Source organism: Notothenia rossii (genome assembly GCF_949606895.1).
Source record: "Notothenia rossii genome assembly, chromosome: 9".
NCBI classification, from domain to species: Eukaryota; Metazoa; Chordata; class Actinopteri; order Perciformes; family Nototheniidae; genus Notothenia; species Notothenia rossii.
In genome coordinates, this window is record NC_136907.1 from 3841861 (window position 1) to 3868650 (window position 26790).

A 26790-nucleotide genomic window follows, 5' to 3' on the forward strand; every position below is an offset into this window, starting at 1 on the left:
ATTCAAAAACGTCCAGATGATGGAACAGGAAGTGCTAAAATGCTAACTCCTCTCTGGGTTTAGGACTCATTCCTGCACCACCTTATTGGTCCATGGCCTTATAAAAACACAGGACTAAAAGAGAGCTGAGGCAAGCTCAAGCTTTTATCAGAAGCATTCAGCAGAGGACAGGACTTGTTTTCGTTTGCTCTCCTTACCTTTGTTGTATAGCAGATAAAACCCCCCTCCTTGTCAGCGAGTAAAGAAAGTTATTTGAACGTCCTTTCAAGTTGTGTAAGCAAACCCTCGTGATGTGAACCTCAACATGTCTTCTTCCTCTGTTTCCCTCCGCTACAGTAACAACATCGTCCTTGAAACCGGCGATAAGTACAGCCTGAACGAGGATGGTTCTGAATTGGAAATAAAAGATGTCAAGAAAGTGGATGAAGGAGATTACACTTGCATCGCCAAGAACAAGGCGGGAGAGAAATCCGAGGAAGTGAGCCTGAACGTGTTCGGTAAGAGAATAACTCAGCTGACGCCAGGAGAAAGCCGCTCTCTTTCTGGCCTTTTCTTTTGACATTTGTTGTACAGCTTTCTCCTGACTCTGAGAGCAGAGCTACACAGCGTGAAGCATACAGTTTAAAGAGACGCCAGCCCTATTGGAAAGTAATTACGCCAGTCCTTAGGACATTGAAGGATATCTCAGAACTCTCTCTCCTCCAGGAACTCTGCACTGTATGTAATCAGACGCTCGCAGCTCTATTAAAGGTCAATGGTGTATGAAAACACAACTCTAATTAAGCCTGTATGTTTTACACTTGGCTTAATACTGGGCATTTAAAGCCACATGAATACATATTTGCAACAGATCAATTGAGTCAATTATGTACAGGATGTCACTCATGAGAAACATCAGCAAATGATCAGCCTTTCAGCGTTGTTGGTTGTTTTGTTTTAACACAAACTCCTATACCATCGACTACTTTATACGCTGCTTTTAATAAACACATACAATATGTAGCAGCTGTTTAAAGCAACATAACTGTTTTTTGACTTTGTGGAATGTCACCAATGATGGCAGAAACTCCAGCTAATGTTCAGTCTTTCAGCGTTTCAGCTTCTTTTAGCTGTTTTGTTTTTTATTTAACACAAACTGTACTATTATCAACCTTGCTATATGCTTCTTTTTTTAAACGAAATATAATAATTAAACAATTCTTGTTCATCTTTGAAGCACTTAAATGGTTTGGCCTAGTTGAAGCTTTGCAGTTTTCTTACCCAGTTTGTTTCTTCATGGTTGATTTGAGTCTTTGTAAGTTGCTTAGGATAAAACTCCTCAGCCAAATGTCATTTCTGTAACTAACTGAAAACTAGCCGTTAAAGTGAAGATGAGTTTAGGAGCTATCTGTGTTTCCTCCGGGGTGAGACCAAAAGTATATCAGGTTCTTTTTTTAATCAAATATAATAATAAAACAAGTCTCATTCATTTTTGAAGCACTTGAGTGGTTTGGCTAATTTGAGTCTCCTCATAGTTGATTCCCGTTATTGTAAGTTGCTTTAGATCAAAACCCCTCAGCCAAATGTAATGTAATGTTGCAACAGACATTTTTGTTTGAAAACGAGCTTTTAAAGTAAGTTGAATATGAGTTTAGGAGCTAGCTGTGCTTCCTCCAGGGTTGGTAGAGACCAAACGAGAGCTTTAACACTAGAACCGCCAACGGGTACATTTTACCCGCAGCTGTTTTTTTATTGTATGTAACTTTTTTCCCATAACATATTAAAGTGTCCCAGTCCGTGACCTTTCCTGAAAGTGTGTTATATAGCACCCTCTATTGTTAAAAATTGTCAATAGGAAGTCAGATTGAAAAAATCGCCAAATAAATTACCATTTATACCTCTATCCGCCAGCGGGTAATATTTACCTCATAGAAAATGCAGCGTAATCATGACGTGTTGCTATGGCAACGCCTTTTGTCTATTGCGGTTCCTTATAGATAGAGAGATAGATAGAGAGAGAGAGATAGATATATTGATAGATAGAGAGAGAGAGAGAGAGAGATAGATATATAGTTATAGATAGTGTAACATCTTGGAGAATACAAGATCTTGGATGACTGAGCTCACGTTGAGGACGTAATGCATGTGTGCAGGTTACGTGCCAGTTGAATAAAGATGGACAATCGGAATGAGAGAAGTAGTCTGCGTCGTCTGTTTATGTAGACAATTATATGTTTATAGAACAGAACATTACAGATGGATCGATAGATAGTTATAGATAGATAGAGAGAGATTGAGAGATTTGTACCTAAACAAAACACAAGTCTAACACCAAGTGTTTAAATCAGCACTTGTAGCGATATTTTATACTTCATGCTATCTGCACAAACTATATTATATGAAAAGCTGAGATTCCACAGATTCTATTGGTATAAATGTCATCCCTGTGCGATCAAAACTCACTGTTCTGTATGATGAATAAAAGAACATTGTACCTTGCAAATCAATAGCGCGTACATTTGACCCGTTGGCGGTTTTAGGTATACAGCGACCTCTGGCAGTTCTCGTGTTAAAAGAGAAATAAATGAAATGTACATTCCCCAAGGTTCAAGGTTCAAGGTTCTTTATTATTCATACAACCATAGCTACAGAGTAGTTATGTCGATGAAATTCTTAAGCCACAGGCTTCTCCAACAGTGCAACACGATATTACAGAAAAACAGAAAAATATAGTGCAAGTAAATATTAAATATTAAAAGCAACTGCAAAAAGGAAAGGAATAGTTTAAACAAAAAAGGGAAATAGTGAAATAAGGGTCTATATGCAAGCTATTTGAATGATGTATTAGGTAAATAGATACATGATTACTAAGTAGCAGAATGTTATGGATGTTGTTTCAGCAGTTCAGGTGTTTAACAGTCCATCCAACGTCCATCCTTCTCATCTTGTTTCTAGTGCAACCCAAGATCACGTACATGAGCAACCAGACGGCCTCAGAGTTCGATGAGCAGGTGACGCTGACCTGCGAGGCCTCAGGAGACCCCACCCCCTCCATCTCCTGGAGCTTCGAGAACCGCGTGCTCACCGAAGGAGAGCAGGTACTACTTCTTTACATTTTAAGCTTTAAGTTTTGGGTGGAAATCTCCTTTTTAATTATTTTTTTAATTATTTATTCTACTATTTCAATCAATTAGACAGTTTATACATCCAAAAAACAAACAAATGGGTAGAAGAGGGATAAAGAAGAACAAAAAAAAGTCACTTTTGGAATAGAAACACTGGCTAGAAAGAACTATATTGCAATATCAGCACACAAAGTCGTATATAATTCACATTAGTTTATTTCATATTTTTAAAACAAAGTCGGAATTTAAAGATTCAATTATTTAAAAAAACGGATCTCAAAATCATTTTCCCACGTGGCCCTAAACCTCAACTTTTTCAATACTGCTGGACTTAAATAATGTTGAATACAATACATAATACACATTACTTTATTTCCTATATCATTTTAAGATAATAGTCAGAATTTCGACTTTCTTTAAAAAAAAAAAACATTTTTGGTTTGTTCTCAAAACCCTTTTCACACATGGCCCTAAACCTCTTCAGAACTTGTTCAATGCTGCTGATCTTTTATAAATAATTTTGTAAATTAATGCAATTCCATGGTTTGATGTTCCCAAGCGTTGCTAACAGTGTTTCCTATTAATAATTAGCATTTGAAGGCTGTATTTTTGTACCATTACCATGAAAGTGCTAATTGAAAATTCACCGAAAATGAAGTGTGAGTGAGTTCGAGAAAGAGAACAAATTGTTTCAGTGAAATGACTGTAATTACTGCTGTTTGAAGCCAGAAACCCTAAACGTCCCTCCGTCTGACAATCTGATTGTTTTCCGCTGTGATAATCCACTCTGCACTTTTTCCCAGGATTATTTAAGAAGTGTTAAACCAAATTAGGGTTGTGCATTTTTGTCCTGCTTTGACGTATATCCTCGTTTCTTCGTCATGGCCTTCAGCAGCTGTGCAGATAACGCTGGATTTAAGCTCTGGCTATACAACACGGTTAAAGGCTTCTTAAGAGCTATGAATGCCGTCCTCCATGGCTCTGGTCACAGCTGCTGGAACACTCTCATTGTCCTGCTCTTATCAGCTCATTAAAATGCTATAATTTGTTGAGAAATCCATCTTAACGGTCCTTTTTTCCTGAATCCACGCATCATGAGAGCGGTGGACGGATTAGTCTCTTCAGACGGGTAATTTCCAGCTGAGGATGCAGCAAACAGTATTAAGATAATTACCTCTCTGCAGCAGGATGGAGGATTCAGGAGCAACACCTCATAGGAGAGGCCTTTATCTAGCTTTAGACACTGCAATAAATAATAATATATCTTAATGTTATGAAGAAAAAGGAAGTTTGCAGGACAAATATATGCTGCAGAGTCGCCAGGAATCGATATTTATAGGCTTATTTTTCCGCTAATACCCGTGCATATGGGTCAGTCTGTAATAGGCCCTGCCAAAAATGCATTTTATTTTTATCCTATTTTTTAAGTTGTTATTATTATTAGTTTATGTATTTATTTATGTATTTATTTATTTATTTATTTACTCATTTACTCATTTACTCTTTTATTTATTATGTATTTTATTTATTATTCATTTATTTATTTTATAATTATTTATTATTATTATTTATTATTATGTATTTTATTTATTATTCATTTATTTATTTTATTATTATTTATTATTATTATTATTTATTATTATGTATTTTATTTATTATTCATTTATTTATTTTATTATTATTTATTATTTATTATTATTATTTATTATTATGTATTATTATTTATTATTATGTATTATTACTTATTATTATTTATTTTTTATTATGATTATTTTGTATTGCTATTATTTAAATTATCCTTATTATTATTAAATCTGCATGCTTTTCTAGCTGAGTTCTGCTGACTTGTCTATATGTAGATTTTTCCTTTTTAATGTAGAAAGTAACCATAATGAAATACAAAGCGTAAAATGTTAAAGTTTGACATTTACTTTTGATTTATTCACCTCCACTCCGTCTCCCCCCTGCATCCACTTTCTCTATCGCCTTTTTTTTTTTAATGCAACCAATCGTCAATATGAAAGTGGTCTCCCGGAGCCCCTGCCTCATATTAAATAACTCGGCTCTGGTGCAGCTGTTAGAAATGAAATGCTCGTAACAACAGGAGAGTTATTCTGGGATGCAGATGCAGTGAAGCTTCAGAGCACCTGTCCCATAGCGAGAACCAGTATTTGGGCCACCGTGCCCTACTTTACAGCTGTGTGATGAATAATGTAACATCAAATATGTTACTGTGAGATGAAGCATGCTACAAGCACTAAAAATAGCACGGTCAGAACAGCATGTCCTTTCCACATGTGTGTGTTATAAGAGAATCCATAAAGATCAATGAGGCTGGTGTTCATCTGTGTTTCTCTGAAAGCACTTCACAATTAATTGCTTTTATAAAAAATCCCAATACGGACTAGTGCGTTATACAAGAGGAATGTTTAGTTAAGCTAAAATCTGTGAAAATATCTGATTGAATTATTATGGAGCTGCAGAGAAGTCCCAATGTTCAACAGACTTCATCAGAAATCCTTGTTTGGTTCAGATCGCCTTCAAATAATCGCAATATTACCATTTAAATACACTTTGAATGACAATATAACAAATGCTTATTCCTTCCAATACCACAAATCATGATGCAATTGTAATATCAGTCAAGATGATGGCATTGGGAAGCGCTCAGGCACGAGACCTGTTTGAACATTAAAGCATGGAAACATAGAGGCACAGAATACACATTTGAAACCTGGAAATTGGCATAAAATGGCCCATTTTTGTCAAATGTACTTCTTACGATAAAAATAGAGGTCTATGGCACAGTGTGTATATTATATAATGCTCTCGCTGCACAAGCAACCCTTGTTATGGTTTTAAAAAAGCAAATATTAGACACGGCTTAAATGCTCTTAATGTTAAGAGTGGGCACACATTTGCCCTGAGGCTAAGAGCATTTGCATAAGTCGAACATTTTTCAGTTTGGGTGAAATTACAAACTTATCCCAAGGCTTTAAGAGTCCAGTTTATAAATATAAGGAAAGCAGGAAATAAAGAGTCTCCAGAGAGAAGGAACATTTTGTGATCAGGTGGAGAATAACACGTTGTACTGTCAGTGGAATTTTCTATTTCTATTTTATTGCATATTTTTACTTCACTTGTGGTTATATAAATATTCTAAGTCCGTTTTTCTATTCTTATATTAGACATTTTTTACATTATCATCTTATGTTTATAAACATATTCTTAGCGTTCATATTTTTTTGCAAATTATAACCTTAACTTTTTACGTTTAAACAAATATTTGTTTTGTTTCTAATATTTTTACATCAACCTGTAATTATAAAAATATTCTAACTTTCTCTCTTTTATTGCAGATGTCTTCTTATGTCTATATCATTATATGCATTAATTCATTAATTTGTATTCATTGAGTCATAAAACCTACTTCCCCCTGGCATAAATCAAATATTCTGATTCTGAAATAGCAAAAGCGATCGAACACCACGCTGACATTGAAGCGTATAAGTCACCATGAAATCATTTGAAATAATTAACCTGTTAAAAAAGAAAGTTCAAAAACATCTCTGAGCGAGGAAAGAGGAAATTAGGGACATTTCCAACATGAGACCTACTGCTTTTACCTGACAAATGTAATTGATAAAATACTTAAAATTCATTAATTTTGCAAAGCAGAGCAGCCTCGACTTCTAGAGCTGAGTGTCGTGCCAAACGTAAAGATACATACACAAATATTTCCATTTCTTTTCATGTCAGGAGAAAGAAAGCACACCAACATTTCTCAGATTCACCAACTGTAGAGCGTCAGTGTTTGATAGCGACATTGCTTTCCTTCTAACTTTTTCCTTTTACGACTTCTGATTGGGAAACTTCTCCGAGTGTTATCATCAGTATATCATCCGTAGAGATCAGCTCCAGTATCCCTAGTTGTTCCCGTTCCCTGAGCCATTTATCACTGCCGATCAGAGGAAGCATTCGCACAGCGCGGTGCATTCACGGCTGTTTTCACTGAGTCTTATCTTTCACCTGCAACACATGCCCGCCGTCCCAGATCTCAGTGTCCGAGAGTCTTCTTCCCTTCACAGCCTGTCAGCGCGCCTCCCTCTGACTATCTATCACTGTCGGATCAGTTTTAATTTAAAGCCGTTGGTAATCAGAAAATCCCTCCGATCTTTTGGGTAATAGCTGTCACTAATTTCTCACCGGACGGTGGTTCATCATTGGCTCGTTCTCCACGCTCGGTCTTTCATTCACGTTCTATCTGGCTTTTTCAGAAACATGTGAACATTTTCAAATTCGCCATCTTGTAAAAAAGTGTAGCGGGTGTTATCATTGTATCATCTCCACATGTGTGTGTGTGTGTGTGTGTGTGTGTGTGTGTGTGTGTGTGTGTGTGTGTGTGTGTGTGTGTGTGTGTGTGTGTGTGTGTGTGTGTGTGTGTGTGTGTGTGTGTGTGTGTGTGTGTGTGTGTGTGAGGACAGGAGAAAGAGGTTAGAACAACAACAGCTCAGAGATACAGTATATGAGTGTGTGCAGCTCAGGTGTGTGTGTGCATGTCAGCATTACTGTCCTTGTGGGGACCTACATCTGTTTACACAGTCACGTGTGGGGACTAACCTCCCTTATGGGGACATAATGGAGGTCCCATGAGGGGAATCATTAATTTTAGGGTGAAGACTTGGTTAAGGTTAGGATAAGTCTCCAGGAAATGCATGTAAGTCAATGTAATGTCCCCTGAAGGGATGTATATGGTTGTGTGTGTGTGTGTGTGTGTGTGTGTGTGTGTGTGTGTGTGTGTGTGTGTGTGTGTGTGTGTGTGTGTGTGTGTGTGTGTGTGTGTGTGTGTGTGTGTGTGTGTATGTGTGTCTATGTGTCTCTGTGTGTGTGTGTGTGTGTGTGTATGTGTGTCTATGTGTCTCTGTGTGTGTGTGTGTGTGTGTGTGTGTGTGTGTGTGTGTGTGTGTGTGTTTATTCACACCATTAGAGTACAATCATGGCTACACACTTATTACTAAAGGTGGATAAGTGGAGGACACCGCTCCACATACACGAGCGAGCTAATCAGAAGCATTACCCCATGATGAGAAAGACACTGATTTGAAAAGTGTTTAGATATGGGTAATGGCTAAATCATAATTATCTTTTCGTGCTCTTTTTCCCTTTCCAATACGGCTGCGTCATTAATAAATAACCTCATGTTGCTTTAGGAGAAACCAGTTAAGCATTTTGACCAGTTCTTGAAACTCCCTGAATGAAATAAGCCAGTAGTCCTATATAAAGTCACACAAAATCACCAGCTGTGATGAACACATTAATGCATCAACAATCAAAATACAGTCATTTAATATGACTCTGAAATGGACCTAACGAATTACTTTTACATTTTGAAACCAATTTTTCTACCACTGATTATAACATAAAGTAAATCTCAAACTGCGTATACCTTTATTTCTGTAGAACCAGTATTGACTGCGAGCATACGTCTGTGTTAAGATGTTGAAATGTGTTACCCCACCTCCCGGGTATGAAGATCAATGCACATTCTCTGAGCCCGCGCTGGGCCATCGATCACAGCGTGCATTATGTCTGCATTATCAGAGTTGCATCACTGTTGCATAAACAATTCAATACAGGCCTCTGTGACGGATGACTCACCGGGCAATTCTGAAGCTGTTTACCCCTCTTCTCTTTTCAAATGGATGTTAATAGATTTGTTCTGCATTGAGGTATGTCTCCAACAATGATTGAGAGAAATGTGTTTCTAGCCAATTTGATAAAACATTCCAAATCAAAGGTATGATCCTTCAAACAGGCACATGCTCTGCAGCCTCCAAAGCTCACTGCGCTGCACTGTGTTGCTTCTCTTTCCTTTCTAGGCTTCTTGGACGCGACCAGACAAATATGAGGTATGGCTGCTAAAAACAGTAGCCTGACTGTAGTTGTATTAGCACAAACTTACACAGTAGAAACCCCCCCCCCTCCCCCCTCACCACCACCACCACCACCTTTTTAACTTCAGAGCAGGAGTGTTGTCACTTAGCCCACTTGTAATGCTCGCTACATTAGTTGTGCACTAAATATGTAGCCCATTAGACCCGTAGTACAGTGCGTTTCATCCATTTAGTTCCAGAAACACTTCGACTTGCCCTATTTACTTGTCCCAGTTTATTTTTGTCGACAAATTTCATGTTGAGACGCCGAGACTTTCACAGTAGATTAGAGTAGATGTTGGTCATTTAGCATGCTGCTATTTCCTGCTGCACGGTCTGGTTAGTTCGAACACTTTGCTTTATTCACGGAAGAAACAAAATGCTCACAAACACTGTCTGCTCTGCTGAGGCCTAGCTAGATGCTAACCAAATGCTAATGGTTTTTGCCAATGGATTGATGGGTCTGCATTTCCTTTTTGTTCATAACGTTAACATTCACTTTAACCACGTACTTATGCAACCCTCATTTAACTCACCCTAACCGAGTACTTGTGTTGACATTTGAAGGTCTTTTGGTTTGTGTTCACGACATGTAGTGTACCACTGAGAACGCTGATTGTATCTTTAAAACCTTAGAAATGGGTGCTAAAAATTATACATTTAATTTCTACTTTTGCATTTTTCTAGCTCCCCTTAGAAACTCCAATGACATTGGAGTGCCACAGTGACGGGTCCTAAAACCCGGACGTAAGTTAGCATTTTACCACATGTCTACCCTACTTTTATAATTTTCTATCATCAATATATTTATGATTCGAAATTATAAAAGTAGGGTAGACATGTGGATATCATCAGACTGAACAAAACGTGATCCAACCACCGTGATCTCAACCACAGACCTTATTTCCAGCTATTTTCCTAAACCCTATGGAGAAATTGAATTGATTTTTGTCGAAGGACCCGGAAGGAGTTTACTTCCGGGTTTTAGGACGCGTCACGGTGGCACTCACCTATTTGTGTGAAGTTTATTGCAATAGTCTGATATCATGAGTGTGTTTTGATCTCCCAGTGTTGCCTCACATTGTTCAACAGTACACTTTTCTCCTGTAGTTAGAGTATACTGTAAGTGCATTGTACATACATTTCCTTTTAGGTGGGTAATTGTTCCATGATGTAATTTTCTTTCTTGCTTTTTCTTGCTTTTATAGACGACTAACTGCTCTTTTAGTGTAGGCAAAGTGTAAAACTGTTGCTGTCGTAATAGTATTGCTCTGTCAGTAGATAATTGCTTGTGAAGAAATGTGTTTGTGAGCTTGTCTTTGACGATATACAGTTTCCTTGTTTTAATAGAATAGATATTGTGTGGTTATCCTTATAATGCCGCTTGTCTTGTCTTGTGTTGTGCGGACGAACTTATAGAAGACAGAAATGCCACAAAACCTACTATTGGAAGATTATATTAAATATTATGATGAAGCCTAACATAGAAATCTGTCTATAAAAGCACTTCTAATGGCACAGCAGTGATCAAACTCATCTGAAGTAGATGTTAATAGTTTTGGTGTTTGAAGTGAAACCCAGCTGGATTTAGCATCACATGCTGCCAACAAGCATACGTTATCTAATTAGTCGTGATGATAAATGGACTCTGGATGGGGATGTTATGCCGAGGAGCCTTTACAGTGTGCCTTTATTTCAGTGAGGAGAGCAGCTTGACACTTGCACCAGATGAAGGTCTGATATAACCCGCCGCTGAACGCTTTAATGTCAGCAGTGCTGAATAAGTCACTTTAACACCCGGGCCCCCCGGCCACCAAGCTGCCCTAAATGTCAACATTTCTGACTTCAGCTGACAAGGCGCCGGTTCACCTTGACTCGCGTCCTACAGAAAGATACAGCCCAGAATGAACAGACAGTTCAGCATTAAAGACTGTTGTCTCGACTTCATTTTAAATCAAATCAAAATCTTTTATATATTTCCCAACATATCAAGTAATACAGTAGATTTGCCTCAGAGGGCTTTACAATATGTACAGATGAACAAAACATGAATGAAATATAAAAAGAATCCTATGGCTAGGCTCATGGCAAGCCTGAGCCAGCCCTAACGTTGAGCTTCCTGGAAAAGGAAAGTATTGAGCCGAGCAGCTTATCTAGGGATGTTGAAAGTAAGCCAGAGACAGCCCTAACTATAAGCTTTATCAAAAGGGGAAGTCTTAAGCAGGCTCTTAAGAGTGTAGGGGGTGTCTGCTCCCTAAACAATAACTGGAAACTGGTTCAACAGAAGAAGAGCTTGATAGCTGAAGGCTCTTGACCCTATTTTTATTTTGAAGACTCGAGGAACCACTAATAATAATAAGCAATGGGTCATTAGGAGGGATGTAACGATATATCGAATATCGCGGTAAATGAATGTCTCAATACCGTCGTGAGACTGACCAAATCTACTGCGATTTCTTTAATATTTTTATTTTTTTAAACCTTTATTCACCCAGATGGTCCCATTGAGATCATCGATCTCTCTTTCAAGGGAGACCTGTCCAACATGGCAGCAAGTAGGTTACAACATGAACATAAAATAACACATAACACAAAAGGATATTGTATTTACAGGACTACATGTACATACCTAGAGACATGGACAAGTACCAAAAAATTCAAAAAGAAATTCCTTTATTTTTCAATATCGCGATAAATATCGTACCGTGGACTTTTTATCGCGATATTATCGTACCGTGAGTTTTTGGTATCGTTACATCCCCATCATTAGGGTACTACAAACTCTCTTTACTGATCATTAATGGCTAGGAGTGAATTGCACTTGTCTAACTAAACTCAACCCAAACTTCAGCTCTACTTTCATCAGACTTAATGCCAATTCAATTCGTCAACTCTGCACTCGTCAGGAGGGAAAACGTTCCAAGTGTTTCACATCACAAGCATTAGAACAGTTACCACCATTCTTATTAGAGCATCAGTATTGACCACAGCAACCTATACAATGAGGAAGAATGTTGAACGATTTTGGGACTGAAATAGGTGCCCAGACCCTCAATTGAAAGTAGATTATAGAAGAGACGGAGTCAGCAATTGGAGAGTAAAAGGTGGACTAGAAGATTTTGCAAAAGCACAGAGACATAGACAGAAAAACACTGAGGAGGACAGCTTTACAAAGATGTCTTCCAGGCAAACTGAAAGACATCTGACATGCCTCTCACTCACATGGGCCGCCAAGCTGATAGTGCTAGTCCCACATCATCAGCGTTTCAGTGAAATGGAATCCATATCAATATCACTCCAAATCTCCCTTTGTCGTCAGTGCTACCTCTAATCTTTAGTTTCTCAAGTCTTTATATACTACAGCCAGGAAGAGAAATGCTTTGCTTAAGAGTGGAGTGCTTTCTGGGAAATTTGGTTTCGGACATCAATGTTTAACCACTACTAATGACTTTGGTTATCCGACCACTTTCCATCTAGTTCAGAGGCAATCAGCAGTTTCTGTCTAAGGTCCTGCAAACCTATTTAGATTCCAATCAGCCCGAGCTGTACTTTAACTAAGATGGTAAACATTAGTTGTTGAACATCAAATTTAACTACCTTTAATTTACCTGATGCTTTTATCTAAAGAGACTTACAATAAGTGCACTCAAGCATGAAGATAGAAACTCAGGAACAGCAAGAGACCTCGAGTGCATTAGCCTCAAATAAGCCGAGCCATTAGAAGTGGAAGGACATTAGCTGTAAATACCTTTTTACAACATCAGCCTGTTAACAGTTTCCAGTGTTGGTCAACTCACCATGATAATTACCATCAGGATATTGATATGAAGAGTTGTTCCTCGTCGGCTTCATGTATTTACAGAGATCTAGTCTGACATGAGTGAAGCATTAAGATCTTTTCATAGAGTTAGTACGTGTTGTGGAGGTGCTGACAGGAGAAAAGTAGACATTAGTAAACGTTGTGTCACCTTTGATTTCCATTTAGTTAATAGCAGCACATATAAAGAGATAATGGGTTTTCTTCATTGCTTCAGCGGCTCCAGTCTCTTCCTATATAATAATTGTACAGAATATCTGACAAGCGAAACGTTCAAAGGCTATGTAACATAATTTCAGCTCTGCCTTACAATGCAAATGAGCAGGGACGGAACAAACATTTCATTTACATTTCAGTCCTCTGATATAATTAATTGTGACAACGCTCTGTTGTATAATTAATGAAGAAATGCAAACGCCTGTTCACTTCTCCCTCTGTTGTATTCTCCCCCATTAGCGTCCTCCCTGTTCCCACAGTGATTCCAGTTCAGTGTCTCTGCAGAAGGCAAGGATTAATGCTGCCCTTTCAAAATGTTCCAGGACACTCCCTCAGATCTTCAGCAGAAATATGTTGGCGACGTTTGCACCTCCTTCGCTCTGTGGAGGATCACACTTCATTCATTAATGCTAATACATTAATTACCATTTAATAATGTATACAAAAAGAAAACGCCGAATGCCTGAAATATGAATAGCAAATCATGGCAGGTGAAAGGAAGATACTCAAGGCCCGGGGGCCAAATCCGGCCCGCGACTTCATTTCATGTGGCCCCGCAAGAGCTTGCAAAGATTATAATACGTTTATTATACGGTTACATGCCACTTTACAGAAGCAGGTTGCCCATAAACTACATGTCCCACAATGCATCTTGTTTTGTGACATGCGTACTGAAGAGACTTGCAATTATTTGCCCTGGACTTCTGCTTTCAGACGTAGTTAATTACTAAGTTATTATCCTATCCGATAATAATCCAATTCAGAGGCAATAATGTAATATAATACATTATTTTATATATATTATATATTTATATAGTTACGACCGGCCCTTTGAGTGCAACCATAATGCTAATGTGGCCCGCAATGAAATATGTTAATATATATATTTTAAATGATAGATCCCGCCTCATGGCTCTTTGTTTAGTATTGATGTCCTTCTTTGCCTCCTACCTTCTGTTTTCGAACTCATTTGCTGTCCTGGAACGAAGCTTGCATTAGTTGTTTGACAGAAAGTACTTTTATGTAATACTGTGTTAACACGCTGCTGCGACAAAACAATGTCCCATTATGGGATCAATAAAGTATATCTCACGCTATCTAAAATACACTGTGTGAAAATGTTCTGGTATCACTATGAATGTCACTGAACGGAGCCTAAAAGCAGCCGATGCTCCGGCTTCATCTTTTAATCCGACAGCATGAAACCTGCGGATTAACCCAGGTTGTAGCGCATGATTAAAAAAGCAAGTAAGGGCAGTAGACCAGCGTCAGTGACTCCGCTGTAATACAACAGGTTCATCTGAGCAAGCAGAGAGCTATTGAGCCAAATGAAACTGGGTCTAACGATGCATTTCTCACAACTGCAATTATGTTGTTCAACCTGCTGTTAGGCCTGCTGTAACCTGCAACTAGCCAGTTAAATGGTACAGAAAAACATCAACATACTGCAGCTCCAAGCTGTGGGTGAGTATGAAGGAAGGAAGGAAGGAGGGAAGGAGGGAGGAATCAACCGATGCAAGGATGAAGGGATGAAGGATTTGATAAGTAATGTGGGATTTGGGTAATGGTGAAGGGGATGATGGAGGTAGGAATGAAATGATTTACGGACGTGCGTGCCGTGTGGACGGGCCGTAAATTTGACGGAAGCTTCAGCCAATCAAATCATATCCCAGTACAAGCTCTAGCAAATCAAACTGTGTGCTTGTGTGTCCGGGGCGGGAGATTCATGTGATTGGTTGTTGGTCGAGTTCCAGACACGCCGACCGGCAAGCTTCAACGCACGCCGCCGTGTGGACGCTGAAGGGATTAGGGGAGTGAGGGATGAAGGGATTCTCCCGAAAATGGTTAACTCATTAACTTCATTTTTTTCCAATCTAACTAGAAAGCCACCCCGTCATCTCTTTTTCTCTCTTCTAGTAGGAACCCTTTAACATCTCTCACGAACAAGACGACGGATGACAAAGACATGCTTCCACTTCTATGACAACGTCCTGCTTTATAAGTGAGACTAATTACTCTCCCGCTCATTTCTTTGCAGAGCATCGACAGAAACATCGTGGTCCGCAGCCACGCCCGAGTGTCCTCGCTCACGCTGAAGAACGTCCTGTTCACGTATGCCGGGAAGTACCTCTGCAGCGCCGGGAACTCCATCGGACAAGACGAGCAGCACATGTTCCTGGAAGTCCGCTGTGAGTAACACCACTCTTCTTATACTTAGTGTTTATACTGTCATGGACGGTCCCCATTGATCAACTGTCACACAGAACAGTAAATGGGGCAGCTTTAGCCAACATTGCTAATTTCCAGCTGTTGTCCCCGGGCCATATGATACCCTTAAAATCACAATTACTGTATTTGTAATGTTTGAATTGATGCATAAGTGTTACGATGCGTGGAAAAGGTAGGACCCAAATGCAGGATTAAAAAGGATAAGCGGGTTATAAGGGATAACAAAAAGCAAGCTTTATTCTACAAAAAAAGCCGATGGCAAAAGAAAACAAGAAACAAACTTAACATTACCTAAACAGGGGAGCACGAGTAAAGAATCCAGGATCAAAACTTCAAGGACAAACATGGAGCGTGACGTGAAGGGAAAGACAAACAATGAACCGACGGGGAAAGACAAGACTAAATACAGAGAGGGGTAATCACAGGACAAGAAACAGCTGGGTAAAGGAGGGAGCAACACAAGGGCAACAGGTGAACACAATCAGACAATCAGACACACCAGGGAAACTAACTACAGGGAGACAAACACAGGGAGAAGGACCAGACAAGACACAATCCAAAACCATGACAATAAGTGAACCTAGGACTGACAACAGCTGTTATTGCTCTTGATGTGCATTCATTGTCTTTTTACAGTTGCATTTCACTCTTAGAATGAAAGCAAACGAGAGTATCTCCAAAGAGTTTGAACCATTTTTTCGAAAAAATCTTTTTATTTGATGATTAAATAGATTTTTCTCCTTTTATTAACACTTTAATTTGAAAATGTTCTTATAATGTTACTTTTTACAGTAAAATCATATTTGGCACCATTATGAATGTTTATAATTGTTGAATTATGTGTCATTTGGTGAATTATGTAAATGAGATTTAATTTCCTTTGGTTAATTGACTAAATTATACTTAATGACATAAATATTCATAACGGTTCCCTACCTTTTATAACAGTGTAATCTCGAAATAGAGGGATCAGAATCGTACCAAATATGTTTTGCACAGAGACCCACTACCACACATATATCTCCGGAAGTGTTTCCTTGTACGATGTGAGGGTCTAAGGACAGAGAGTGTCGTTTTCTGATACTGATATTCTGCACAAACGGTGCTGTTGTATTAGCTGAAAAGTGTCTTTACTGTAGGTTATTTTTTATTATATGTACGGCACTTTGGCTCGACCAAAAATCGTTTAAAAATCTGCTATATAAATAAAACTTGATTTGATCTGACAATAGACGAATGAAGATCAAAGAATACACTTCACTGTCAGACATCTTTCTAGTTGAAATGCTTGAGTTTTGAAAATGAGAATCTTCTAATCTCCGGGGTTCTTTGTTCAATGGCATTAAAGCGAGAAAAAACGTGGCTGAAGGTTAATCCAATGTGTCTGTCACTTTGAAAAAAGTATTGATAATCCATAATTCAATCTGTATGCAAAAATCGGAGAATCAAAATTAGCTGCTAATGGTAGCCACCAGAGTGTCACAACTCCGGTTTTGGCTACACGTCACTCTCACTCCTTATTTGGTAACCTGTGTGTGTATGTGGAACTTTCCCTCGATTCCATTGGCTCTGACGGTTAGAAAGAGATGTCAATCAGCGACATCGATCAACGGGGGCCAGAGGTATGGAAAATCCACCCAAATGACCCCAGAAGTTGTTTTTGTTTGCTAAACCTCTCTAAAAAAGTCAAATGTCACTTGTTTTGCATCAATCTTGATACAGTGTACTTATTATATGTTGTACTTTGGATTCCTAAAGCTTTTAGTCTACCTTACCATCATCCAAGGGTGGTTTTCACTATAAGTAAAAAAGGTTTTTTGGACGGACACTATAATTTACAGTTTTTTACCATGTTCAATCTGAATTTTCTTTAAAATAAAAAACATATATATCGATTCTGACTTTTCTACATCCAACTCACAGGTTTATCATTACTTTGAGAAAAAATATGATTAATTTAACCCTTTTAGAAGTATAGTTAGTTATGGTGGAGACCTGAAAAACCGGGATGGGGTTCAACAGGTTAAAACACCTGTCTTTTAATTGAATTGAATTGATTTATTTAAAACAAGGGACAGTGTAAATTAATCAACATATTAAAAACATGTAAAAGTACTCAAATTAGCCAAAAAGCTAGTTTTCATCGATAGTCCCTTTGCCAGATGGTGATTGACTTCCTAAAAGCAATAATATAATCTTGTTGGTGTTGACATTGAACAACAAACACGTCCGTGAAGACTCTTCAGATGAAATGCCATGTCATGAAAAGTCAGTTTAAAATGTCCGTAAATAATCTCAGATTGTGGAATCGCTCTGTGATTGATGATCAGACGGTGTCGTCCGCACGTCAGAGTAATGGTGCTGTAATCAGTGTACTTTGTGTTCGGTGGTTTTCTCCTCGTGTCTCAGGTAGTGTTTCCTGAAATGGCTTTTGACAGCAGCCTGGCAGCTTTTGCTTTCTTTGTTCATTAGCCGTTGATTTTAGCTGTAGGCAGAAAAATCAATGAGCCAAAGCTTTTCAACAACAAACACTGATAGACTAGACAAATACTCCATCTTTCGTGAGAGTTCTGCAGTCCGTTTGACGGTTAGTCCAAGAGTAAAGTCCAGGGCTGCACAATGAATGGTCATTTGATCCAAATCACAAGAAGGACTGGTGCAACGTCCAAATCACAGTGAGCAGAAAGAGGAAATGATGTGGAAGTAAGAATGAGGTATCGACATTGCAACCCAAGTAATCTCAACACATTATGTTTGGTGCTTTGTTACTACTAATTGTCACCAGAAAATATATTTGGAATACTTCCGTCCTGGCTGCACTTTCTAAATTCAACAACTTAATTGTAAAGCGATTTTCTCGTGCTATCGGCATTTCCCATCTAAGGTGAAGTGAACCAGCATAAATAAAAGCACTAAACCGTTATAAATACCCCAAAACATTTTAAATGCTTTGCTTACATTAGTCCCCGACCACTTTCCTTAGTGTTCCATATAAGGATTATCGTAACTTTACATTGTACTTACTTGTAAGGTGCAACCCACTTTGAGTTAGTTATTGCATATATTAACACATAAGGTTGATTTTACACATGGCTTGGCATCAGATGCACTAAAGCGTGATTCATGTTTATTTTGGGGTTTAAATTCATTCTCAAAAACATTGCTGATTTGCTTTAATCCGTTTGCTTCGTCATGTTTCCTTCAGATCTGAGGTGAATTTAGGTTTTTCTTAGCATTGTTCTGATTGCAAATAAATGTATGTTGGAATCAGAGGAGGACAGGGGCAGCGTCAGGACCAAAGAGAGGTTTTTCTTCACACTCAGTGTCTGGGCAGTCACCTCCGTCTTCGGGGGATAAAAGGTGGGCGAGCGTAAGCGGTATCATTGCGATTAGTTTCCATGGAAACAAAGGTCTTAGCTCTGACATAGCCCCAAGGTACAGCGGCTGTCGAGGCTTTAAATGTGTCTGTCCTCAATTTATGTAACGCTCTAATTACTTTGCTCTTTGAACATTAAAAATGTAGAATAGAAAGCTTGTGCAACCAGGCCATAGACGTTTTTTTAAAGATAGTATTTTTACCTGTATATTACCTTTTTATTTACCTATTTTCAAATAAGAGACTGACCTGAGAGATATGACCATCAAAGGGGCCGTATTGTGCTTTTGGGGGGTTTGCCCTCTCCTGTAGTGTGCTATGTAGGTTTGTGTGCATGTAAATGGTCTGCAAAGGCTAAAATCTCTTAGTTCCCTCCATTGCTTTGCGTTCATTTCACGAAAGTAATTTAGCATAATCAAAACATGTCCTTGGAAAGATTGGAATTGCCCAATGGGAGCCAAACAACACTTGATCTCTTCTTGAAATCTAACGAACCTTGCTACAAAAGACAGCAATAAATAAGGCAGATGAACACTTAATTGGATTAATATGCCGTCCACTCAATGTGTCAGCAATTTGCTCAGAGGAGATATAATCACAACGCAGCGTTGATAGAGCTGTTAGCAGTTAGCTCGAGTAATCAGCAAGTAATCAGGGTGCTGATTCACTGTTGCCAAGCAATCATCGATAAGAAAAGGTGCTTTGTCTCGAGCACGGCTCTCACTCTCTGTCCGCTCTATCACCACTCGCCCACTCTCACAATGAAGACGTTATCAAAGCGTGGAACTCACAATCTGCTGCTCAGCGTGATCCCATTAGCCGGGCTCAGCGTGTCCACGATGCTGCTGCTGCCGCTCTGATAGGAAAGTGTTAATAAGTTCTCTGTTTGAGCTCCTCACGGCTCAGGTTTGTTTAGCATGATTGTCTGAAAGCAAACGGGCTCATCTCCGCCCCGCAGACATTTCCACACCTGAGCATAGCTTTCATGTTGTACTTCAGACCGGCAGATTTTGTGTCTTCAAGAGGATTCTTATTAGCATTGGCTTTTCTTTACACTATTTAAACATCAACAGGAAATAAACAAAGACAACGATCACCATTAGCATTATCCCGATTAGCATTAACATGTTTTTTCTGCGGTACACACACACAGTCGCACATTTTCACTGTAAAGCCACAGAAGCTCAACAAACAAACAAACAAACCAGAACATTCATCGAAAGTAATTAACAATCAAAGATGGAAGTGGAAACAAAAATGATCATCCATCATTAAAAAGTAACAACATTTATTTTACATACAAACAGCATCACAATACGTCTTGTTAGCAGTTATCCTTTCCATAATGTACCTAGCTTAGTATGCTATTGACTTAGTATTTGATGCTCCAGATGGTAGAATAGGTATTTAAGTGGTGAAACACAGTGTTAATTTCGTCAACGAAAACTATGACGGGAAATGTTCGTCAACGACCTTTTTTACACGACTAAGACGAGACGATGACGAGCTAAAAATAGATTCTTGATAACGAAAATTATGACGAAATGTATATTTAGTTTTCGTTGACGAGACGAGACGGGACTAAGGCTTTAATGGTGGACTATCGGACATTCAAAATGTGTCCGTCTTGTCTGTCAAAAAGGATCTTACGTTTCTAACTTGCAATATCATTATTTCCGCTCTCTTCACTCCAGAAGAGCGATCTCCCTGTGTCTCTCTCATAGACTGGTCTCTCTGTGTGCGGGGGGCGGGGCCTAACAGACACGCTGCAGCGGACACAGAGATCTGCCGGGGACGGAGCGTTCAGAGAGTATAGAGACACATTTTGACTAAAATGTAATTTTTCATCGACTAAAAGTTGACTAACACGTTTTGAGTTTTCGTCGACTAAAACTAGACTAAAACTACGAAGGATAGGAATGACTAAAATGTGACTAAAACTAATAACCATTTTCGTCTAAAGACTAAGACTAAATCAAAAACAGCTGCCAAAATGAACACTGGTGAAACAAAAGCATGAAAAGGGCTGCAAAATGTATTTACTTATTTTCTAAAGGCCTGATGCAGAACAATAGGTGTTTTCTGTGCTGATCTATCCCAGCAGCAGTAACTGATACTTTCCTCTGACTTGCCAACGATCGATAATCTGACGGAGCGGCTGCAGAAATCAAAGCTGCAGGTCACATGCTGTGCATCGAGTCCAAAGGTCCAACAGCAGCACTGATGGAGGAGCGGGGTCTGATCAGGGCTGCAGGAGATGAAGCACTATTGACTCAAACTCGTACATCAATCCGGTTTCAAGGATCCGGGGTCAGGAGGACAGAGTCATGCCTCAGCTCAGCAGAATACTCTCGGAAACACGGCTCAGTGACGAGAGCAGGATCTAATAAAGGGAAACAGTCATCTCCTGTTATAGCCTCTTCCAACAACGCTTCTAAAAATGAAGGGTGAAGAGTTTTAGCCCATATGGTTTCAATTCAACTCTACGAGCGTGTCGCGGTGAGCATGAATGGCCGCAGTGTTATTTCTGTCTCTGCAGGTATCCAATGTGGAGTGAGAGGAAGGATCTCATTTTCCAAAATGCACCGGCTGAATGTTTCTGAAGCCGTTTGAAGTAACACCGTTCGGCTTGGTTATTTCTGTTCGCTCAAAGCTCTCAGTATGATCGTACGCTTATTAGACGTACTTTGTAACAATGGCCCGGTGAGACATTAAAGCAACAAAGAAGACGCTTTGTCGCCAGTAAAATGGGAAAGAAATGGCAATTTAATGCTGCATAAAACCATCCATGGATCTTCTTTAAAAAGGGATATTAAAGAATGCCTTATAGAAAGATACAGCCATCGTCCTGCACTCAGCACGTGTTTCATATACAAACCCCACAGTCTGTCTCCAGCTGTCTTCAGGCGTGTGTTTCATACGGCTTTATTCATGCAAAGATTTCTTAAAAAAAAGTAGTTCACTGGTTGCAAGAATAAGATCAGCTTGCGTCTTTCCTTGCCCCTAAGAACATGTCCAAACAAAGTGGTGGAAATATGAGCAAATATGTAAATGTTTTGACTATTTTAGAACCATTGCACAAGCCTACCAAAAACAACTTATCATTGTTTTAAAATGATCAATTATAACATTTCATTTCCAGATTTTCTTCCATGTTTCCTTATTTATTTTCTCCGGGTTGCATTTATTGTTTTTTGACGAAAGCAACGAGGCAGCATCAGAGCATCACCCTTCTCGTTTTCATCCGGAGAAGTAGGAACTTGCCAGCTACAGTCGCTTGATAGAGCATATTTTTCAAAGTAGATTGATGCTTTTTTCAAATATGACATGACCGTTAATTCACCATTTAAGAAGAATAAACTAGCAAACAATCTGTTGCCTAAAAGCTAGTTTTTCTTTTATCACATTTTGTAGTAAAGTATATGAGTATTAGTAATTTGTTACTTTCAACACCCAGTGAAGTTGTCTCCAAGCGGGAGGAAGTGAGGGAGAATTAGCTAATTTTATTTATGGTCAGATAAATACTTCATAAGTTAATTACATTTCGCGACCCATATCCGTTTGAAATCAATCTAGGGTAGACCTTATATAACTTTTGTTGTTCTCTTGATGCATCCGTGACACAGTTGCGCAGAGCTATATCAATGCAGAAGTGGGCGTGGTTAAATCTAAACTGTGTTAAAATGATATATGCCTCCTGGCCAGATTAAAGACTTCAGATATTCAGTGTCCTCTCCCCTCCTCTGTGTTGTACAGAAAGTACACACATCCTTTACTCAAGTAGAAGTACAGATACTCGTGTTTAAAAATACTCTGATAAAAGTAGAAGTATTGACTAAACTTCTTTACTCAAGTCAAAGTAAAGAAGTGTGGGCTTTGAAAAGTAGACATAACGTTGTGTCCTTGGGCTAGACACTTCACCCTAATTTGCTGTATTCACTGTTACAGGTATGATGTGTAATATGTAATGTAATGCGCTTTGACCATTCGGAGAAGTGCTCCAATAAATGTGAGAAGTAGAAAGTACAGGTATTTGTGTTCAAAATGTAAGAAGTAGAAAGTACAGGTATTTGTGTTCAACATGTAAGAAGTAGAAAGTACAGGTATTTGAGTTCAAAGTGTAAGAAGTAGAAAGTACAGGTATTTGGGTTCAAAATGTAAGAAGTAGAAAGTACAGGTATTTGAGTTCAAAATGTAAGAAGTACAAAGTACAGGTATTTGTGTTCAACATGTAAGAAGTAGAAAGTACAGGTATTTGAGTTCAAAGTGTAAGAAGTACAAAGTACAGGTATTTGGTTTCAAAATGCAAGAAGTAGAAAGTACAGGTATTTGTGTTCAAAATGTAAGAAGTAGAAAGTACAGGTATTTGAGTTCAACATGTAAGAAGTAGAAAGTACAGGTATTTGTGTTCAAAATGTAAGAAGTAGAAAGTACAGGTATTTGAGTTCAAAGTGTAAGAAGTACAAAGTACAGGTATTTGGTTTCAAAGTGTAAGAAGTACAAAGTACAGGTATTTGGTTTCAAAATGCAAGAAGTAGAAAGTACAGGTATTTGAGTTCAACATGTAAGAAGTAGAAAGTACAGGTATTTGTGTTCAAAATGTAAGAAGTAGAAAGTACAGGTATTTGAGTTCAACATGTAAGAAGTAGAAAGTACAGGTATTTGTGTTCAAAATGTAAGAAGTAGAAAGTACAGGTATTTGAGTTCAACATGTAAGAAGTAGAAAGTACAGGTATTTGTGTTCAAAAAGTTAAAGTAAAAAGTCGTTCTCTTGATACATCTATGTTGTGGGCGTGGTTAAATCTAAACTGTGTTAAAACTATAGATGCCTCCTGGCCAGAAAGATTGAAGACTTCAGATAATCAGTGTCCTCTCCCCTCCTCTGTGTCGTGCAGATGCTCCTAAGATCCTGGGCTCGGTGACGGTGTACACGTGGGAGCGGAACTCGGCCAACATCAGCTGTGAGGTGGAGGCTCACCCTGCAGCCGCCGTGCTGTGGTTCAGAGACGGCCTTCAGCTGCCCTCCACCAACACCACCAACATAAAGATCTACAACACGCCCTCCGTCAGCTACCTGCAGGTCTGCTGCACTCCACCACAGCTCAGTATAACACAGAGAGAAAGAGTTTATGATATAAGCCACTTTTCAGAAACATGTTTATTACCAGTCGACACGTACGAGGAATTTGACTTGGTGTCGTGGTGCATACATAAAAGTAAGACAAAAAAAAAAAAACACAGACAGAGAACTATTTTATTAAAACTATAATAATAATAAAATAGAAATATAATGGAATACAATTTGGCAGTAATAAAAGAAGAAAACAGATAGTGTGTGCATTAATGTAATTGCAGGGGAGGTTTCAAAAGAATAACAAATGAGTAGAGCAACTCTGAATAAAAGGTTGTAATGAAAGCTAGGTTATTCAATACAGTGTGTAATGATAGGCACTCGCAATCAGCCATAAATTAAACAATTTCTAACGGGAAAAAAACCATAACAAAGGATTTATTTTCATTATGCACAATTCAAGATCTGAAGTCACGGGCTCCTCCAACAATGCAACAGCCAATCAGCTTAACATAAAGGTAGAAGACATCAAATAGGGGAATGAAATAGTCCAAATCGTGCAAGTAAGTTCCAGGAAGAAATATGTGGATAAGCACTGAAGACAATCGGTTTGAGGCTCATAACATGGCATTTGAAATAGGATTAAACTCTGTATTTAATCATGGGATTGAATTAAGTCGAACCTTATTAAATCATGGGACCCTGTAGCTCTGACGTGATTACTTTTCAGAGACAATGTAAATATGTTATTATTGTTGGCTGATTCAAAGAGTTTCTCAAACAGTTGACTTTCAATCTTCGAGCCGATTTTGAGGTGGAGCAGCTCTCACTTTAAAGTGGTGGACCAACACTTGTGCCATGTAAATGATAGATAGATAGATAGAGAGAGAGAGAGAGAGATAGATAGATAGATGAATAGATAGAGCGAGAGAGAGAGGGGATATATAGATAGATGGAGAGAGAGAGAGAGGGGATATATAGATAGATAGATGGAGAGAGAGAGAGAGAGGGGATATATAGATAGATGGAGAGAGAGAGAGAGAGGGAATATATATATAGAGAGAGAGGGAATATATAGATAGATAGATAGATAGATGGAGAGAGAGAGAGAGAGAGAGAGAGGGGATATATAGATAGATAGATGGAGAGAGAGAGAGAGGGAATATATATATAGAGAGAGAGGGAATATATAGATAGATAGATAGATAGATAGATAGATGGAGAGAGAGAGAGAGAGAGAGAGAGAGGGGATATATAGATAGATAGATGGAGAGAGAGAGAGAGAGAGAGAGAGAGGGGATATAAAGATAGATGGAGAGAGAGAGAGAGGGGATATATAGATAGATAGATGGAGAGAGAGAGAGAGAGAGAGAGAGGGGATATATATATAGAGAGAGAGGGAATATATAGATAGATAGATAGATAGATAGATAGATGGAGAGAGAGAGGGAGAGAGAGAGAGAGAGAGAGAGGGGATATATAGATAGATAGATGGAGAGAGAGAGAGAGAGGGGGGGATATATAGATAGATAGATGGAGAGAGAGAGAGAGAGGGGATATATATAGAGAGAGAGAGAGAGAGAGAGAGAGAGGATATATAGATAGATAGATGGAGAGAGAGAGAGAGAGGGGATATATATATATATATAGAGAGAGAGAGAGAGAGGGGATATATATATATATAGAGAGAGAGAGAGAGGGGATATATAGATAGATAGATGGAGAGAGAGAGAGAGAGAGAGAGAGAGAGAGAGAGAGAGAGAGAGAGAGAGAGAGAGAGAGAGAGAGAGAGAGAGAGAGAGAGAGATTGAAAGAAGTCTAACCTTATTAAATGGTGGAGATTTGATGGTAACAGTTCATGTTCAGAGAAAATGTGAATATGTTTTTATGGAAGGTTTATTCATAGAGTTTCTCAAAGGGTTGACCTTCAATCTTCTACCGGACGTTGAAGTGGAGCAGGTCTCACTTTAAAGTGGTGGACAAACACTCGTACCATGTCGTGTTACAATACTCTAAAGCAGTGTTTCTCAAACTTTTCCATACCAAGGACCACTTAACCAATAAAAAAACACCAGCGGACCACCTAACTCCACAAATATCCAAAATCACATCGTTTTTCTAGAACAAATGACAAATCGCCTGAAAATGGTACAAGCAAGTGGCAACATGTGTGATGAAGGTGTTGCGCTGGGCTATATCATGCAATCGAAAGTGAAACTTAAGCTCGCTCCATTGCGGAGATATTCCCGCGAGAGTGCGGAAAACTTCAATTTATTTATTTATTTCAAATGTGAAATGTTACCAATATACTCACGGACCACTACGGGGCGCTCACGGGCCACCATTGGGCCGCGGACCACACTTTGAGAAGCACTGCTCTAATTGCTAATTAATTATAATTATATATATATATTATAATTATAATTAATCAATTAATAAATCTAATTGCTCTATTGTTTTAGAGTCTTAAACAATAAAAAATGACAGATGTGAAGAACAAACGAAGACCTATATAAACCCTGAATATACTTAAATGTAACAATTATACATTTTATTTAAGGTGCCTTTCATGACCCCAAGGACACCGAATATACTTTAATTATAACAATATCTAGTTTTAAAAGTTACACATTCAAGTTATCCAGTGAAGTATTTTCTTTTTGTTCACCTGTGTGAGCTCTCTGTCTCTTTTCCATCTCCTCTCAGATCACTCCTGATTCCCAGAATGACTTCGGGAGCTACAACTGCACCGCCTCCAACGTGATGGGCTCTGAGTCCAAGGAGTTCATTCTGATCCAAGCAGGTTCGTGCACCGAGTCATTGAGCATTGTACCTTCCTGAAGAACTGCAACTCATCCTCCATATTGATATGTCAGTGAGATATTTCACAGCACGAGGCAAGAAGCTTCACTTAACAGATTGATTCAAATTTCAAGGATAATTAAACAGCCTCTTCACTGCATACTGTTCTAATAGTACACCATCCATAAAATATCCAGTAAGTGTATCATTATCAGTTGGGCTTCTGACGGCATGATAATATC

At 38.7% G+C, this 26790-nt stretch overlaps 1 protein-coding gene across 9 annotated transcripts in view; it reads left to right on the top strand.

Annotated features, from left to right (window-relative positions):
• Positions 1 to 26790, top strand: part of LOC307018832 (neural cell adhesion molecule 1-like) — a 320994-nt gene that overhangs the window by 242557 nt on the left and 51647 nt on the right. For 7 of the 9 annotated variants that reach the window (XM_079649276.1, XM_079649273.1, XM_079649274.1 and 4 more), the window contains exons 7-12: positions 337 to 497; positions 2935 to 3077; positions 8984 to 9013; positions 15109 to 15259; positions 23571 to 23755; positions 26453 to 26549. In XM_079649276.1, coding sequence (XP_079505402.1) covers positions 337 to 497; positions 2935 to 3077; positions 8984 to 9013; positions 15109 to 15259; positions 23571 to 23755; positions 26453 to 26549 — 767 coding nt within the window. The remainder of the gene's footprint in view (positions 1 to 336; positions 498 to 2934; positions 3078 to 8983; positions 9014 to 15108; positions 15260 to 23570; positions 23756 to 26452; positions 26550 to 26790) is intronic. The other 2 variants (XM_079649275.1, XM_079649281.1) reach the window with 1 other exon arrangement.